Genomic DNA, 17,736 nt, shown 5'->3' on the forward strand with positions numbered 1-17,736 from the left:
TCACTTTTAAAGAAAGATGAAATTGTTTAAAGAAGGGATACATTTTTCATGGGAAGAGTTTTAAGCATGCATCTAGGAAAACTTAGGTGTGATTTAAGTGCTGACCATGTGGGTTTAGAATCTGCTTTAAAAAGGTGACATATTAGAGAATGGTGAGTCTTCACTGGGTGTGGTTTTAATACTTAGTGCAAAAAATTTTAAGTTTTATACCAGTCTAGATATCTTGAGAATTAACGTTGGAATTGACACTAATTCCTGAGGCTGGACTTTGATTCTGTCATCTTCAGACATAGTCTTCCAAATGGAGTACATGAGCTGTCAGCCTGATTTCTCATTAGGGGGGAAATATTTCTTTTCCTTTGGGGAGGAGGAAAGTAGTTGGCCAGATAATTAACAAATAATAGATACTGCTGATTCTTCTATGACTTCATATGCTTTTTTTTTTTTAGGACTAGTTTTCTAATTTTCCCCAGCATCCATTTGCCATGAGACTACTCTTGGCTGCTTTATTAGAACAAAGGCTAACTCCTTTGTCTTACTCTTGCTTCATTTGAATTGAAAAAAATTATTTCTTATGACTTGAGATGCTTGTCTTATTGAGTTCATCAAGACACTTAATTTTGTTGCTAATTGTTCAGAGAACATTATATATAAAGCAGACTGCTTTATAATTTAGGATTGCTTGGTACTGTTTAAGAGTTTGCTGAATATAACTCTGCTTTTCTTTTACCTGATTAAATGGGAGTATTTCTAAACTGCTTTGACAGGCTAAATAACAAGCTTATTTGTGTGATCAGTTAACATCTTCTTTCTCAAAGTTTTTCTCTGAATAATGCCTGTAGCTTAAGGTAAATCTCAGCCAGAAAGCCGTTATCTTTATTTCTCTATGTTCCTCTGGCCTTTGTAAACTTCCTTTTGAGCTGCTTTCAGCTCATTCAGGGCTGGATTTTTTTTTTTTTCCCTGAGCTTTTCTCATGGAGTGAACAAACTTGTAAATTTTGTAATCTCTTGTATTTTGTTTCTTTCCAGTTGAGGCTAGGTTTCCCTCTTTCATCAGGGCACCTATATTTATTCCTAAAGTTTTCTCTTCTCATTGTGTAATGTCATCTTGTGAACCATCTTGGTGGGACCATGTTAGAGCTGGTATGCAGACCAGTCTCAGAGCTGTTACCAGAGTGAAAAATTATTTTCTTCAAAATTTTTGTACATTAAAAAGTTCTCTATAGGAACGGTTCTTTTTACTCTCAGTTTACTGCAGTTATCTTCCTTAACTCTTCCTTGATACAGTGAACTGCCTTTTGCAAAGATCACTTTAGTCTGTATTTGTTGATCTGTGAATCTGCAGTAGATTTGGTTTCCCTGTAGGCATATAAAGTAGGTATTGTCTAAAAACATATGACGGTTTACTGGTTTTCATAATACTGATATTGGGACTTATTAATTCTGTAGTATTGAGTGCAGGTAATATCTTTTCATCATCCTTACTGATGTTAGTTTTGGGGTGGGGTGTTTTGTTTTAGGTTTAGCTGGAAAAGTGACTGGACATTTGTAAGGTTCATTTGAGACCCATGTCCATGTGCAGAGGTCCATGCCCATTCTGATGTCTGCTTGTGGTGATGTAAAGCCAGCTGAGCTGACTGGTTGCTGCAGTTGGGATATGTTCTGTAATGTTCCTGGGGCGCCAGCTGTTTTACAGAAGTAGATTCTAAATATGTCAGAAATTCATAGAACTATAGCTCAGTATACCTTGAGCATCTAGGTTTTTTTAAAAAATTCATCTTTCTCTAATATGTTTCAGGAAAGCATATTTGCTTCTGCCTTTTTTTTTCCATTTTTCTAAGTCACTTTATTTTTTCATTTCTATACTAATGTATGGTATAAATACCCTTTTTGTGGTTTGCTTAAGAAAGTTGTGATCTAAAATTCTGAAGATAATTCATTTCTGTTTGATCATGCTGTTTCCCAACTTTTTGTTCTGTATTATTTTGCTAATACATTTACCGTCTGTCTACAAGAAGACATTTGAAGAGCGCTCTGATAATACCAAGGAACAAGCACATGCTATGAATTTCTTCATGGAGAACTCCTTGTTTCTATTCCCAAATGTAGCTCTTATGGTCCTCATTACTTCCCATTGCTTCTGTTTTCTGAATCTAAGTAAGTCCTACGCTATCTTTCTCTCTCTTCTTTTCTTTCCTGTGTTCTTGTAAGTAAGACTGAAGAGAGAAGAACATTTAGTTCTTTCGTAAAAAGAAGGATGAAGTCACAACTAGATGCAAGATTAGTCAGTTTTGTCTGCCCAGTTTTGAGAGCTACCTCTGGGAAAAGAAAAGGGGCTTTTCTATGGTGAGTAATCCCATTTTAACTATATAGTTTCTTTTATATGGTAAGTGGCCAAAAGCATAAAAATTTTGCATAGGGTACTTTTGAAATGTCAGTTTTTAAAAATCTGAGAAATTATTAAAATAGAGAAATTGAAAAGCTGATTGCTATATATAGGAAACAGGAAGGATACAACCAACAGAGAAGATGGAAAAGAAATAGCCAAGAGAAAAGCTGGCCACACAGCTGAATACAGAAAAAAAAAGTTTGTGTTACTCTTACAGATGGCTCCTTTTTAGAAGATTCTGTTTTTGTTCATTATTCATTCAGTCCTTCCCTTATCCAAAAATATATGTATTTAACACCTACAATGTTTTGTGCTTGGTGCTGGGGTTATAGGGATGACATTATATAAGAGGATGACATCCTCTTATATAAACAAGAGGATGATACATTTGCGGTAGAAAGAATAATCATTCCAGCAAAGTTGTATCCAAATGTAACCATTTCCATTATCTTTTTCTTTGTGTTCTCCCTTATAATGCTGATTTGAATAGAAAAGAAAGACTTTAAGCTGTTAGTTTTTATTCTTAAATTCACTTTTATAATTTTGTCTTTTATAAGGAAGCTTCCACATTTTTGCATTGTCTCCTCTCATGGTTCGTTAATTCATTACCTTCCCTGCTGGTTTCTTTACCCTTAGTGGGGAAGTTTATTAGCCTGGCTGTGCAAAATTTGGTAGATAATAGAAACGTTTGAGGTTCAAGTAGAGTGCTCACGTTGTTACTTGCTTTAAAGCACTTGGTTTACACAGAGAGGTAAAATATTGGTTATTTGTCAAGAGATTAGCCAGCAAGCTCAAAATTTCAATAAGAATTTATGTTTTCTTATCAGAAGTGGAGATTAGTCCAGTGATATTAAGATTTGAAGTTGAAATTACAAGTTGATCATTGTAATACATTTCAGCAGTAGATTGATACTATGATTTTGATGGATTGGTTCTGTCCTGAGTGAATAATAAAAATGTTTTGGATATGCCTGGCACATTGAAGGTTGTAAATCAGAATAAAGATACAAATGATAATGAAAGTGGTACTTGAGAACATATTTCTAAATTATTATTTAAATGGCAGAACATTATATTTTATTCTTTTGTACCTGTATGTGAAGGATATGTTATACAAAGTAAAGTTCTTGAGGTATAATGACTAGTTAATCCAAACTTGCTGTATGTGTGGCATGCTTTCAGGTGACAGCATTGCCCTTTTCATGAAGGTATGTTATATCTGGACTGAACACTGTACATTTTACCTGACTTATAATTATTTCTGCAATATTATTTTTAGAACAAGAATTCCAAATAAATTGCTTTACCTGGATTTCGAATTCTTACTTTTTAGAATGTCAGGAAATACTCTCTTCTTCAAGAGTGAACCCAAGACGACCATCAATAAATTTCATTTGTTTCTCAGCCTGTATTTCAGATACTCAGACCCAGTGAGAGCATAATTGTGACTGTTAGGAGTAACCTCTGATTGTTGTGTATTAATTCTAACATCCTTCCTCTGATCAAATTCTAGGCTGCCAGGATATTGCAGACGAGTTCAGAGCACAGGAGATTGATGGACAGGCTCTTCTCTTGCTAAAAGAAGACCATCTTATGAGTGCAATGAATATCAAGCTAGGCCCGGCCCTAAAGATCTGTGCACGCATCAACTCTCTGAAGGAATCTTAACGGGATCATGAGGCTTTGAGATAACAGCAGTTTTATTCTTAAACAAACTTGTAAGGTAAAGGCTCAAATTGGCCTACAATATTATCACTTACTGTGATGGATAGCCAAGCACATTGGGATCTCTGCATTAAGGCTGACATTTCTTCTACAGATAAAATAATTCATTATACTGATACATTTTCATAATTAGCTAACATTGGTGAATTAATTTTACAGGTTACACACAACATTGAAAGACTTGTTATAGAGGGCCATGATATTTTTCAAAGTGTTTTACTAGATAATTTTTTTAAAGGTGATGTTTATCATTAATATAAAAAATCCTTTTGAAAGTAATTTAATGATTTACATTTCTCCTCTTTTGATTCGGTTTTCTTATACATTTTTCTACCCTATAATTTTTCTATGGGTTGTCGTGAGAGATATAATTTAGGAGTGATTTAGGAATAATTTTGGAGTCCAGTGACTGGAATTGTATGCAGTGAGATATCACTGTATGTTTTAAAAAACATGTCTTTTAGACTGCTTTGTCTATAAAAAGGATTGCATTCTAGCATGAATAATACTGATCTGGAAGTTAGAAGATTTGGTTTCTTTTCCAAACTTGACCAAGAATTTGGTGTGACTGAGGAAGTTAGTTTTCTTCTTAGTTTTTGTTCTTCTAGAGCAGTGGTTCTCAACAGAGGTCAGTTTTGTTCCCCAGGGGACATTTGAAAATGTCAAGGGACATTTTGGTTGTCATAGCTTAGGGGTTGGGCGGGGGGTTGCTGTTGGTATCTGAAGCATGGACAGGGATGTCGCTAAATATCCTACAATGCACAGGACAGCCCTCTACAACAAAGAGTTATCTGGTCCAAAATGTCAGTAGTGCCAAGGTTGAGAAACCGTAACATAGGAGGGATAAATGTTGCTCTTTTTCACCCAGAGGGATATTTTGAGAAAAAAATTTTTAAAAGGGATGTAATAAGGAATACATTGTACAACGGAAGTATTTCAGATAGCATTAATGTCCTGCTAGAGTATTTTTCCCAGTTTTATGCATTCTAGAAAAAGGGGGGAAATCTGCCTGTAAAATGAGAACTAGCACACTTAGAATTTTGCCTCTCAGTATTGAGTCATAATAACAATTCTCTTTCATATCTCTCTGCACTGATGAAGGCATAATATGATTATGCCTTATGAACCAGTGCACAGCCTTTGCTGGCAGGGCGATACTTTGTAGTGGCTATGTGGTTGGTCTTTGGATTTTTCTAGTGTTGAACAAGCTGGATCTAGCTAGAATGCACATTCCTTTTTCCTTGACTAAATCCTTGTATGCTTCCTGCAAAGCACTTATCCGACTGATCTCTCTTGGATAATTGGATCTAATTTTGTATGTACACGTTTTAGGGAAAAAAGATTTTAAAGCAAAACCTTTCATTGAACAGTTAGTGTTCTGTTAGAATTATGGCACTAAAAATTGTGGCAGGCCTGTGAACTTTATAGTCCTGGACATCAAAAATGTTTTAATCTTTTTTTTATCTTATCTTTACCATACAATGGAAATGTTTTAATAATTGAAGGAACATACACAGATATTTAGCAGAAGTTCAGTAAGTGAGGAAGAGTCCATGGGTTTCAGTCATTGTCACTGATCTTTTAAAAAAGATTGTGTTACGCTAGTAGAAGACTAAAGATGTCATTAAAGACATCACAGATATTTATCTTTTGGCTTTGTGTACATTAGAGAATGTTGATTATTTTTATACAAAAATACAGCGGGTAATTTTTTTAACCTTTAGATGCCTCTTGTTTGAATGTATGCTTTGTGGGATTCTTTTGTGTAGTAATGTTTTAAAGAGAAGACATTTACTGATAGTTATGTGTAGGATTAGAATATGTAATATAGTGTAAGGCTCATGTTCCAGACCTACAATAGCTTGTAGTCTATGTCACATATTTCTGTATATCACATTTTTAAGTATTGGATTACAGTTTCAAGGAAAGGTAGGTACTCTACAGTTAATTTTCATTTATTAGCAGTTAATCATTATGACAGAGTCGTCATATGCTTTGACTTTTCCCCTCATCTTGTAATTTCAGAACACAAGTATAGGTTAAGCATTAGTAGGAGATGGTCCACTGTATGAGGGCTGAAGGGCACAATGGAAAGTCTCCCCTGGAATTAAAACTTTGTCACAGATGATCCACAGACAATTCATACAGAATTGATTCTTTGGGGATAGACTCCCCTGGCAATAATGATTACCTCCCATAACTATATTATCTATATATAGCCTTTAAGGTATTAACTTGGAACTGTGGTCCCTCTTCTGATATCAGTCATTATGTACTTACTGAAAGCCCCTGTGCGTAGCACTGTGTTAAGTATCCGAGAAAGCTTACAAGAGGGGTTTCCATTGGAGAGCACCTTATAATCCTAAATCTTATAATAATCTTAAGAACAGACCAGATCTTCTGTTGTCCCTACTCAAAACATACCCAGAAAATATACTTGCTTTTTTCAAGTTATTTTATTTAGAAATGGCTCATTGGCTTTTAACTAGTAGTTTTCCCATTGATGCAGCTGTTTCTTTCTGGGTGATTTAACTATCTGAATTTCAAAATTTCAGTTATGTATAATGGATATAGACGATAACACTGGGTGTCCACTTCTCTCCTGAGCTTAAAGCACAGTTTTAGTATGAAATAGGTGGGGAGAGTGCTGTCATTTTCGTTTTCCTTCATATTACTAGTTGTTTTAGGATTTTGATTGAGGAGAAGGAATGACAAGCAGAAAGGGTACATGGGAAGTTCTTCCTACTTTTGCTACCTAAGTTTGCATTTTCTGACTTCTTTATACTGATGCACTTTTCCCATCGAGGAAGAAAATCCCTACAAGTTTGAAATTTTATTTGCTTTAAGCCATGTGTTCCTAAGAAAGTATACAGAGAGCTGGTTTATAAAAGTTGTTTCTTACATGATGTGCATTTTCATCAAGCCTTGTGTAGGCATGTGTCTGACACAGCTGTGCAGCTTTGATATATAATCAGTATAAGAGTGCTGTCCCACAAGCTGTCACTTTTTAAGTGGCTGGTAATTTTTCCATGATGATACTTTTAATTTGCTGGCACATCCTCTAAACAGACATTTGTTAAAGTCCCAGTTTAAGGGCCGTCCCCTCAGAATAGAGAATGTGGAATAGAAGGAAGGAAATATTAGTGAAGGAGCTTGAGAATGGTGGAGAGGCAGACAAGAGACCTGGCACTTTGTTTATCCCACTTCAGCGCTGAACAAACTTCTGCACTTTTGAAGTTAATAGTCATGTTTTACCTAGTTCCAAATAGAAATTATTTTTTGTAGGTAGCCGACTTTATTACTTTTATTACTTTTATTACTTTATGTATAATATTACACATATCCAGTGTAATATTATAGTCAGACATTTATTCAAATACCAGTCTTGGATTGAAATCTGTCCCAGCGCCCCATATCACTGGCTTGTTCAATTAAATGTTATGAAGTCCCATTATTTGCATTTGCAGGGTTTTGGTACCACCATGGCACAAGTATGGTAAGGAGGCAATATACAGATTGAGTATAGTCTTAGGCTATGTTTGCATGTGTGTAAACAATCTTGGAAAGAATAAACTATTGCACATATATGGGAATGATGCTATCCTCATAGCCATATGGAGTGGAAGAAATCCCTGGCTGGACACACTGTTAAAACATTTCAAAGATATATTTTCCACCAGAACAGCCTGGTTATATTTTGTGGTTTGAAGATCCTCACCCTTAGTGAATGGCAGGAACTCATGCTGCCTCTGGGCAATGGGCATTGAGCATTACTGCCTAATAGGATGAAAGAGCCTCACTCCCCTTACCTCCTCAAGCCCCAAGGAAACAGTGTGAAAACTTTCTTCTTAGAGAGACCTTTGCCTGAAAATCCCTACAGAGGACTTTGTAGTAGGGTTAATTTTAGGGAGGTAACTGGGGCAGGAATTTCTAATACCTAACAGTCATGTCTTCGTAAACCCTCTGGGCAGTGGAAACTGGCCATTTATGTACAATGTTTGCTCAGTCTGTTTCCTTTGCAGGACATGTAACTATAACGGGGCCTTGGGGAAGGTTTTCTAGGGGAAAGGACAGGGAAGTGGAGGAGGAGACAAACAGGGGGAAAAGCATTCCAGACCCAAGAGGATAATATGGTTAACTGAGTGAGGTTGTGTAGTATAGATATGGCCATCAGTAGTTCAGAATAATAAATTGTAATGGTTGGGTCCCAGTTATAGCAATAAACAGTATAGTTTTTTTTATGTCAAGATTTACCTGTAATCAAACTCATTCTTTAACTCTCTTTATCAAGAGATTCTGCCCTTAGGAGCATATTAATAGTTCCAATGATACATAAATTGGTGATTTTTGACTTATGAAAAAGGTGACAATTATTATAGTTGGAGACTATTTGTCAAGAACTCAAAGGTTAATTGTTATAATTGAGTTATCAGAATTATATAGAGGAGAGAGTATCCATTGTCAGATACTACAGTTGAATCAACCTTGTGGATTGTTACAAAGGCCTTTTTAAGATTTTTAAGATAGTGTGTTGTTAGGTTGTGTCTCAGTCTAAGAGTTGGATGACTAAGAGCTATAGGGTTCTGTTTATTAGCGTGGATTTCAGTAAACACAAGCCTACCTCTGTTTCTTTGATGCACAGTAGTGTGGATCATGAAATGAACTGTTTAATCTACATTCATCAATATTGGTATTTTCTGAATCTGTTTAGAGCATTTGATTTCATCTTAACAATTGTGATTCAATTAAATAAGCACAAATACAATATTAGGGAAAGTAAATATGCAATCTTATTAAAATTTAATTTCAACCTATTATAAGCTGTACATCTTAAAAAAATTCTTTGGGAAGATATTCCTCTTTTGTTAGAAGTTCATAAAATGTATCATTATATAGTTTCCCTCATAGCACTAATATAAGCCATTTCTTCAATAAAAAAATGTTGAAAATTATATTATCTTCTTTGGAAAAAGTTTCCTAAATTTTTAAAAATTATAAAGTTTTACATATTATTTTTCAGAGCTTATTTAATCTACTTTAAAATAATACTGTGGTAAAGGTGTTTTTTTGGAAGTTGTAAAGCACTAACACAAATATAATTTTTACCATCATATTCCAGAGCAAAACGTCTGGCCTTTCCTGAACTTTCACTTTAGTACACGTACATGAGAAGGGAGACCTGCCCTCCTTCTCAGATCCGAAGCTCAGCTTCTCTAATGAAAACTCTCCCATTCTGCTCTACCACATGAACACACACCTCTGAAGTGCCATGTTCATGGGAGCTTTGGGAAATGTTTTCCACAAATGTTTCATTTTTTTCCCTTTGTATAGCTTGTGAACATTTAATTTTACTTAAAGGTGACAATTTCAACCTCCGACATTAGAGAAGAGGTACATTTAAAAAGTATTTTTTTCTACTGCCTTTGAAAAGTACAGCTGCTCTCAGTGATATTGGTGGCGTCAGTATGAATCCATAGAAAAAGAAAACCTGTGTGTAAAGGTCTTAAAATGTATTGTTTAAAAGAATAAATGAATTTTAATTTGGAAAAAAATCTATATAAATTTAAAACACTATAATGCTAACATGGTATAGTTTTAAATGTAAGAGTAAAAAAAGTAAGTCCTTTTAGACCACCTATTTAAATTCACTCCAGTAATCTTAAGGATGGATAGTAGCCGTCTTATTGACTTGAAAGTTATACTTTAGGGACTATTATCAGTGTTAAATCCTTGATTTTGTGGAGCTTTAATTGATGGAGGTGAAAAATTTGGGGTTTATAAGAGCGGTGGGGAATGGTAGTGAAATGAACATCAACATATTTTAGGAAAAGGAACTTTTTTAGTCTTGCCTCAAGCAAACCAGATGTATCCATTGCTTAAAATCTTTTAGAGTGCTTATGTTAAAGCCATAATTTTGTTTTAGGTAGTACTAAATAATTACTTCAATAGTAAATAAGAGATGCACATAATCATTAAATTAATACGATAAATGAAGATAAAACACTGGCTGGGAGACTGGGGTTTTACTTCTAGTTGGTGAATTAGCTGTGTGACACCTTAGGCCATTACTTAGCTTTTAACCTGTCTCCTCTTCTGAGTAGATACAGCATGGAGCCTGTACTACTCAAAATGTTGATTTTGTTTAAAATCATCTTTAAGCTATATAAAACTACGATTCTAGGCCACATAATGGGGTATTTTTTAAAGTTGCTCCTACTTAATTCTCTTTTATCTTAATTCTCTTAATTTCCTTTCTTAATGGTTCATTTCACACTTAAGAGCCTTTGCTAAAAGATAATTATTTATCAAGCATCTGTTTCCTGGGTCACCCACAGTCTTTGTTCTCCTAAGGATTAAGGTAGAAAATTCACACAGATGAGCAAATGAGGACGTTTTTCTAAACACCTCTTGCTAAACCACTGAACATATGAATACATCAGAACATTGTCGTCATTCATTCATTTATCCATTCATTTAGCAAACCATTTGAACATTTACTGTGCAGTGTGTGGTATACTTAAGGAACTAGTAATAAGTAAACAAAATCCTCTCTTCCCCCCATTTTTGATTGTGGCTTGAACAAACATGGATGTAATTATTATTACTTAATGTACTGAATGTAAAGTTGGAACTGAGAGGGAATTTTTATGCATTGGGTAAAGGATTAGGCTAGGTGATATCTAAGGGATCTGAGTGAATCACATCATAATTCCTATAACACATTTTGCATACTAATCCATATATCTGATTAGGTTACAAAATTAAAGGTACCTAATATTAGGATTTATATTTTGAAACTGTTGTGACAGCCCATATTTCTCAGAATTATTTTGACACTTGAATCTATTCCAGAGGTGTTGCTATATGCAGGGTGTGTGACAGAACAATACAAAGAAGCTGGTGCTGATTTACTATACATTTTGAACTACACCTAGTATTGACAGTGCAGTAACTTTTGAAAACTGAAAAATCTCAGAAGAGCTTGCTGAACAGGTTTGGTTTTTATTTTGTTTTTGTCTTTTTAAAGCAAGAAAGATTACATAAAATTTTACTGTTATCACAAATATCTACTTTTTAGAAAGCACTCATATATTGCATAGTAAAAGGGTTTCCTTTAAAATGCAGAACCGGTAAGCAGTAAAACAGTTTTGTGCTTGGAGCTTGAATTTACAAGTATTTGGGGAGTAAATATAGAATGGGAGAAGTGATTAACTGGGAAGAAGGTCCCTTACCACCCGAGGATTCTGTGAATTACATTGTGATATTCTATTGACACAACTTTACATACTAATATCACTTGATACTAACCTTCTCCATAAAGATACAAAATGAAAATATATTGAAAAGATCTTTTATGTATCATAGTCACAGCTTTTTAAAGCAGGAAAATGTCCAAATACGTGTTAGACTAGAATCTATAATAAAGTGTTTGTAAACAGGAACACTAACATCCAAGTGACCAGATAGTCTGGGTTTAAAAAAATTTTTCCATGGTACTGGTTAAAACTTTTAAAATATTTTAACTTACGTAATTTTTCAAATATTTTTGCTGTTAAAATATCTATTACATAAATACTTTTTGTATGTGTATTCTAAATTTTTAAAAAGTCAGTGGGAGTGTGCAAAGATGGTATAATTTTGGACATCTAATTTCTAAGACATTTAACTAGATTCCCAATCACCTCATTCAAAAGCTTGGTCTTTCTGTTTTTTCCATAGGAAAAAAAAAAGTCAAAGTAAGCTCCAGAAAACTCCTCAGAGCAAGGGGTGAGCTTGTGGTGTAGGTTGGAGTTGTAGACAGCAGTGTGCAGGATGGATACCGACACTGGTGTCAGGCATTTCAAGGCTCTCTGTTGAATTAGTGCTTTTTGTCTGCTTGCTTGCTGAAAACATTTTTTGCTGTTGACTTAACAAAGGCAAATTGTGATAAACTTTTTATTTTTGATGCCTTATGCACATATTAACTGATTTTTTAATTCCTCCTTTTGCTTCCTCCCATTGTTCTAATTAAATAGGACTTTCATATTATTAAAACCTCAAACACTGACCCAACCAGGATGAACAAAGAATCACCAAGGGGAAAGAAAACATTTTTTTATCTTTACAAAACACAAATGTTAAGATTATATATAGATGTATTCTTTATGTTGGATATTGTACTAGAGTCCTCCTTGCAGGGAATGAAATAGTTTTAGCACTCTTAGCATTAGTGGTCCTAGATTGGTGTCTATAGCTGCAGTTTTAAAATGTATAACCTGACAATGAAGTTAATTTTGCATTATGAGAGCACACCATGATCTATGTAAAAAGATTGTCCATTTGGTGTATTTTTTTAAAAAAGAGAAAGCACTTTCATATTAACAGTAGCATGTGTATGAATTTTAGATTTTCATATTTGTTGTGTCTGTATTCAGTGAAGTAAAATTGAACATTTCAAATGTTTGTTGATGGCAACATTAACTGTTAAATTAAAGCACCTTATACTCTGCTGCTTAAACTTGCTTGTAATTGCACCTTTGTTACCTGCACATTTTCACATAGAATATTGTTGTAACATTGCTTCATGTGGGTCTGGATGGAAGGTTAGTGGGCCTACAGGATCATTTATTTATATTGTTTATATTACAATAATATATTGTAGACCAGTTGTAAGTTCATTTCTTTACAAATAAAAGCCTCTTCCATTTGGCTGGTCAACTGAATAATTTCTTTTTTTCCTTTAAGCTTGTGAGGCACGGGGCATCTTCTAAGTAAACAAACAGCTTAGTGGGGCTTGAAATAGTTATACATTATCCAGGTTTAAAATCTGCACAGAGGGTAAGTCTTTACTTATTAAGTAAAATACATTCTTAAGTATCTCAGTTCCACATATGGCCAATTAGAAAGCCACTACATTCAGAAGGAAAGTAACACAGAGAAGTAGAGTAGGTTTGTACATTGACAAATTAGACGGTATCTGTGTAGCTTAACTCACAGAGTGATTTCAGATTTTTCTGCCGTTTAAATTGCTTCACTCCAGTAGTTCTCAACCGGGAACAGTTTTGCCCACTGAAGGGAGTATGGCAGTCTCCGGAGACGTTGTGATTGTAGTGACTGGGAAAGGAGGTTCTACTGGCACCTAGTGGATAGAAGGCAGAGATGCTGCCCACCATGCTGCAGCACACAGCACAGCTCCCCCAACGAAGGGTTATCCAACAGAAAACGTCAGCAGTGCTGAGGGTGAGAAACCCTACCTTCACACCGTGGTACGTCGCCCATGTGATTACGGGTTGTCATGCAAATACATGATTGATAGATGATAAGTCACAACTGAAGGTGGATCTGTTAGGGAAGAGACCTAGTCACCACTCCCAGTTCTGTAAGGTGAGCAACCAAAACTTTTCTTTTAGGAATATTTGCACTAAGAACAGAGATATATTTTTTTTTAATTAGCTGAATTTATTTTTTTTCATTTACCATTTTAACCACTTTATTTTTAAAAACGAATTTATTTATTTATTGGCTGCGTTGGGTCTTCATTGCTGCACGCGGGCTTCCTCTCTAGCTGCGGCAAGCGGGGGCTACTCTTCGTTGCGGTGCGCGGGCTCAAGTAGCTGCCTCACATGGGCTCAGTAGTTGAGGCACGCGGGCCCTAGAGTGCACAGGCTGCAGTAGTTGCAGCCCACGGGCTCTAGGGTGCGCAGGCTTCGGTAGTTGTGGCTCGCGGGCTCTTGAGCACAGGCTCGGTAGTTGTGGCGCACTGGCTTAGTTGCTCCGCGGCATGTGGGATCTTGCCGGACCAGGGCTCGAACCCGTGTCCCCTGCATTGGCAGGCGGATTCTTAACCACTGTGCCACCAGGGAAGTCCTAAAATTAGCTAAATTTAAATTGCACTAATCTTTCCCCTTATGTTAAAGAATATTTACACCAAATTATTTAAAGAAAACAATCTTGATTTTCTTGCTCTAAGTGTAATAAAAATGTTTATTTAAATCTGAAAAGTTGGCAGTGAATCGCAGATTTACCTAACAGTTTGTATCCAGTAGTTTTCTGGGTAACACAAATATCAGTATGGTCAACAGGTATAAATATTTCTTATTGGAAGTATTCTGTTAAAAAAAAAAAAACCTAATAAATAATATCACAAGCCCAAAAAGACATATTCTGAAAAGGTATGAAAGTTTGGGATGCGGGGGGAGAGCTTTCAGTTCAGTTCATTCTTTATATGTCCCAAGTCATCATTCTTTCCCATTTGTAAAATTATAATTCTTGTAGCTGTTAGTTTTAGAACATGGCAACATGTCAACAAATTATTACTGATATAGGCTTTTCAATCTGCTCAAGATTATGAATTGTAAGTGGAATGAAGCAGCATTTCCAGTTGACAAATGGATCCACAGGTAATGCCATGTTTCTAAAATTAAGTTTGTGACAATTAAACCAAAAAACTGTAGCAATGAGAAAACTATTGACAAAGTACAACCACGGAATGTTCATCTCGATGTACGCTGGAATCTGTACTTTAAGTAAAAGGATAATTATTTGAAGTAGTACAAATGGTAACCAGGTACCAAGAAAACAGATAATCAACTTGGGCAAGAGTGTTTTTTTAGAGCTCACAGTATAACTACAGTGGGATGAAAAGGGAAAATACAGGACAGTCTCATTCATATAGGAAGTTATCCTAACAGCCTGTACCAAGGTAATAACTTCTGACCAAGAGGTTATAAAAGCCATAAATAAAATCATCACCATGGAAAATGACAGCCAGTAACTCTGAATGCTGATGTAGAAAGGACACTGATGGTAAGAGTAAACATTCTGCACCTTCAGGCTTTGGTAGATAGCTGGATCTCCCAAAACATAAGTAAGGACTGAAATCCAAATTAAAATAACTGCAAAGAAATAAAATACTTTTTGACACTTAAATGGAAGCTTGGTGGCTTTACAGAAATTCAGGTAATAATCTATACAAGCTATCAGAAAAACTGGATAATGCAAAAAGCCGTAAGTAAAAGAAATAATTTGAGTAAATAGGCAGATGTGGTATTTAGTAAACCTAATGCCTAAAAGTACAAAATCCCTGAAATAGGATATAATGGAAGTATTCACCAAAAGTAGAAGATCAGTAAATGCTAGTGAAATGCAAAAATATTCCATAAAATTTTGATGGGTGTTTTTTCTTCTCATTCCTAGTGTGAGGATATTTAATAATATTTTCCCAAGTGTAATCAAGAATAACATACAGTTACCATCTAGGGGCTGATTTGTTTGATGTAGCTGGTACTGAAAAGAGCAGTTCTCTGAAGTAAGAGCAGTCATTTTTTTTCCAGTTCAATTTCAAAGGCCTGCTGCTACAATAAAACAGTGCTTCACTTTATTTTCCATCCCTGCAAAGAAAAGTGAAAAGAAAACCTTGATGTTATCTTGATGCTATCACTGTTTTAAAACTTTACAAAGCAAGCACCTCATCTCAAAAATCTATTTTAATCCAATCATTTCCCCAAATAAACATATTTCTTATACTTATAGAATACAGAATATGATCAAGAAGAATTAATGTGTATACTCTCGTCATTCTTTGAGACCCAGATGGTCCAGAGCTCTCAGATCTATAACCAAACTGTTTTATATAAATTACTAACTTTTACAGAAGCACAGGTTTTAATAACTTGTTGAAAAAAGGTAGAAAAACACTTCTATCTACCAGAGCCAAAATACAGGCTTCATATAGCTGATTCACTTTGCTGTACAGCAGAAACTAACACAACATTATAAAGCAACTATACTCCAATAAAAATTAATTTTAAAAAATGACTGAAACACTCTTAGAAATACATCTACTATAAAAACAAGCCATGTTTTATGTCATCCAATTTTATAACTGAAGAACTGGGAATAATTCAGAAAAAAAGGCATAGAAACTCTGTGTAGCTCTAGAAAGAGGATCTAGGATACCTGATTTTCACTCCCTTACTCTCCTAGAAAGAGAATAGTTCCTTGGAAATAAAAACTGAGATCCTTCTTTCCAAAAAACTGGAAGGTTCCTGCATTAAGTCATGACATAATCATGAGATCATTCTACTATTAACTATGTTGTGAATAAGATATCACATTGATGGTTTGAATTTTCTCCTTTGGAAAAAAAACATTTAGCAAGTTTGACTTCTAAAAATAAAATACATTCCAAGAAAATACAAAAATATATATATAGATAGTATATTATAGATAATATATATAATATATAGTATAGATAATATATATTATCTATAATATCTATAATATATATATTATATATATATATATATATATATATATATATATATATATATATACACACATAGGCTTCAAATAGCAGCCTGATAGGAATACTCAGAACAATCCACTGATAGCTGTTGACTCAGTCCCACTCTGACACCAGACAACATTACCCGTTTTTGTCTTTCTGTCCGTGAAATTTAGATAATGCTTATGAGGCCCCTTTAGTATAGCTGGTTTCAAAGCTTTTTAGCTGCAGGATCATCATTCAAAGAAATCTCTGAAGCTCAAAGATATAAAACAGACGGTTCAGCTGAAAATCATGAAAATATTGGTTAAGGAAAAAGATTCATCAGGTGTGGCACCTGGAGAGATGAAAGAATACAGGGAAGGAGTAGGGATACCTGAGAACGTTAAGAATTGCTAGGTAAGGGCAAAGGAACAGGAGCTGAGCTTGAGTGATAAATGCATTCAAAGCAGGAAAAAGATAATGAAAGGGAAAGTTCAAAGAGGAAGAAATCAGGAAAGGATGGAAGAAAAGGAAGGAAATTCAAGAAATTTAGCCTAAAAAAAAAGAAAAACCCACACAAATTTAGCCTTAAAAAAAAAAACAAAACACAGTTGACCCAAAGTTGTTTCTGCAAGACTGTTCAACCAGTGTTTATAACAGCAAAACAAAACCCAAACAATAACAAAAAATGTACCCATGAATGTCAACAATTAGGGATGCATTAAAAGTGATACATCCTGGGCTTCCCTGGTGGTGCAGTGGTTGAGAGTCTGCCTGCTGATGCAGGGGACACGGGTTCGTGCCCCGGTCCGGGAAGATCCCACATGCCGCGGAGCAACTAAGCCCATGGGCCACAGCTACTGAGCCTGTGCTCTAGAGCCCGTGAGCCACAACTACTGGGCCCATGTGCCACAACTACTGAAGCTGATGCTCCGCAACAAGAGAAGCCACCACAGTGAGGAGCCCGCACACAACAACAAAGACCCAACACAGCCAAAAATTAAAATAAAAATAAAGTACGATGTACTATTATGCAGCCATTAAAAATGTTTCTCGGGGGCTTCCCTGGTGGCACGGTGGTTGAGAATCTGACTGCCGATGCAGGGGATACGGGTTCGAGCCCTGGTCTGGGAGGATCCCACATGCCGCGGAGCAACTGGGCCCGTGAGCCACAACTACTGAGCCTGCGCGTCTGGAGCCTGTGCTCCGCAACAAGAGAGGCCGCAACAGTGAGAGGCCTGTGCACCGCGATGAAGAGTGGCCCCCGCTTGCCACAACTAGAGAAAGCCCTCGCACAGAAACGAAGACCCCACACAGCCAAAAATAAATAAATTTATTAAAAAAAAAAAAAAAGTTTCTCGGGATAGGAAGACTT

The 17,736-nt window shown here is 35.5% G+C and overlaps 2 protein-coding genes across 15 annotated transcripts in view; one reads left to right on the forward strand and one right to left on the reverse strand.

Annotated features, from left to right (window-relative positions):
• The window catches only part of PHC3 (polyhomeotic homolog 3), an 84,344-nt gene extending 72,593 nt beyond the window's left edge, over nucleotides 1-11,751 (forward strand). For 8 of the 9 annotated variants that reach the window (XR_003792283.1, XR_003792281.1, XR_003792282.1 and 5 more), the window contains one exon: nucleotides 3,903-11,751. Coding sequence is in view for 6 of the 9 variants with exons in the window: in XM_029213854.1 (XP_029069687.1) it covers nucleotides 3,903-4,057 (155 nt within the window). In the remaining 3 variants the exon portion in view is untranslated. The remainder of the gene's footprint in view (nucleotides 1-3,902) is intronic. The other variant, XM_029213856.1, reaches the window with a different exon arrangement.
• Nucleotides 11,752-12,000: 249 nt separating this feature from the next.
• Nucleotides 12,001-17,736, reverse strand: part of GPR160 (G protein-coupled receptor 160) — a 33,132-nt gene continuing 27,396 nt past the window's right edge. For 5 of the 6 annotated variants that reach the window (XM_029213861.1, XM_029213862.1, XM_029213865.1 and 2 more), the window contains exon 3: nucleotides 13,842-15,483. In XM_029213861.1, coding sequence (XP_029069694.1) covers nucleotides 14,396-15,415 — 1,020 coding nt within the window. In that variant the 5' untranslated portion in view covers nucleotides 15,416-15,483 and the 3' untranslated portion in view covers nucleotides 13,842-14,395. Of the gene's footprint in view, nucleotides 13,233-13,347; nucleotides 13,436-13,841; nucleotides 15,484-17,736 lie in introns of those variants that run through there. The other variant, XR_003792284.1, reaches the window with a different exon arrangement.

Source organism: Monodon monoceros, unplaced genomic scaffold (assembly GCF_005190385.1).
Source record: "Monodon monoceros isolate NGI ecotype Baffin Bay Population unplaced genomic scaffold, NGI_Narwhal_1 Super_Scaffold_11, whole genome shotgun sequence".
Taxonomy (NCBI): Eukaryota; Metazoa; Chordata; class Mammalia; order Artiodactyla; family Monodontidae; genus Monodon; species Monodon monoceros.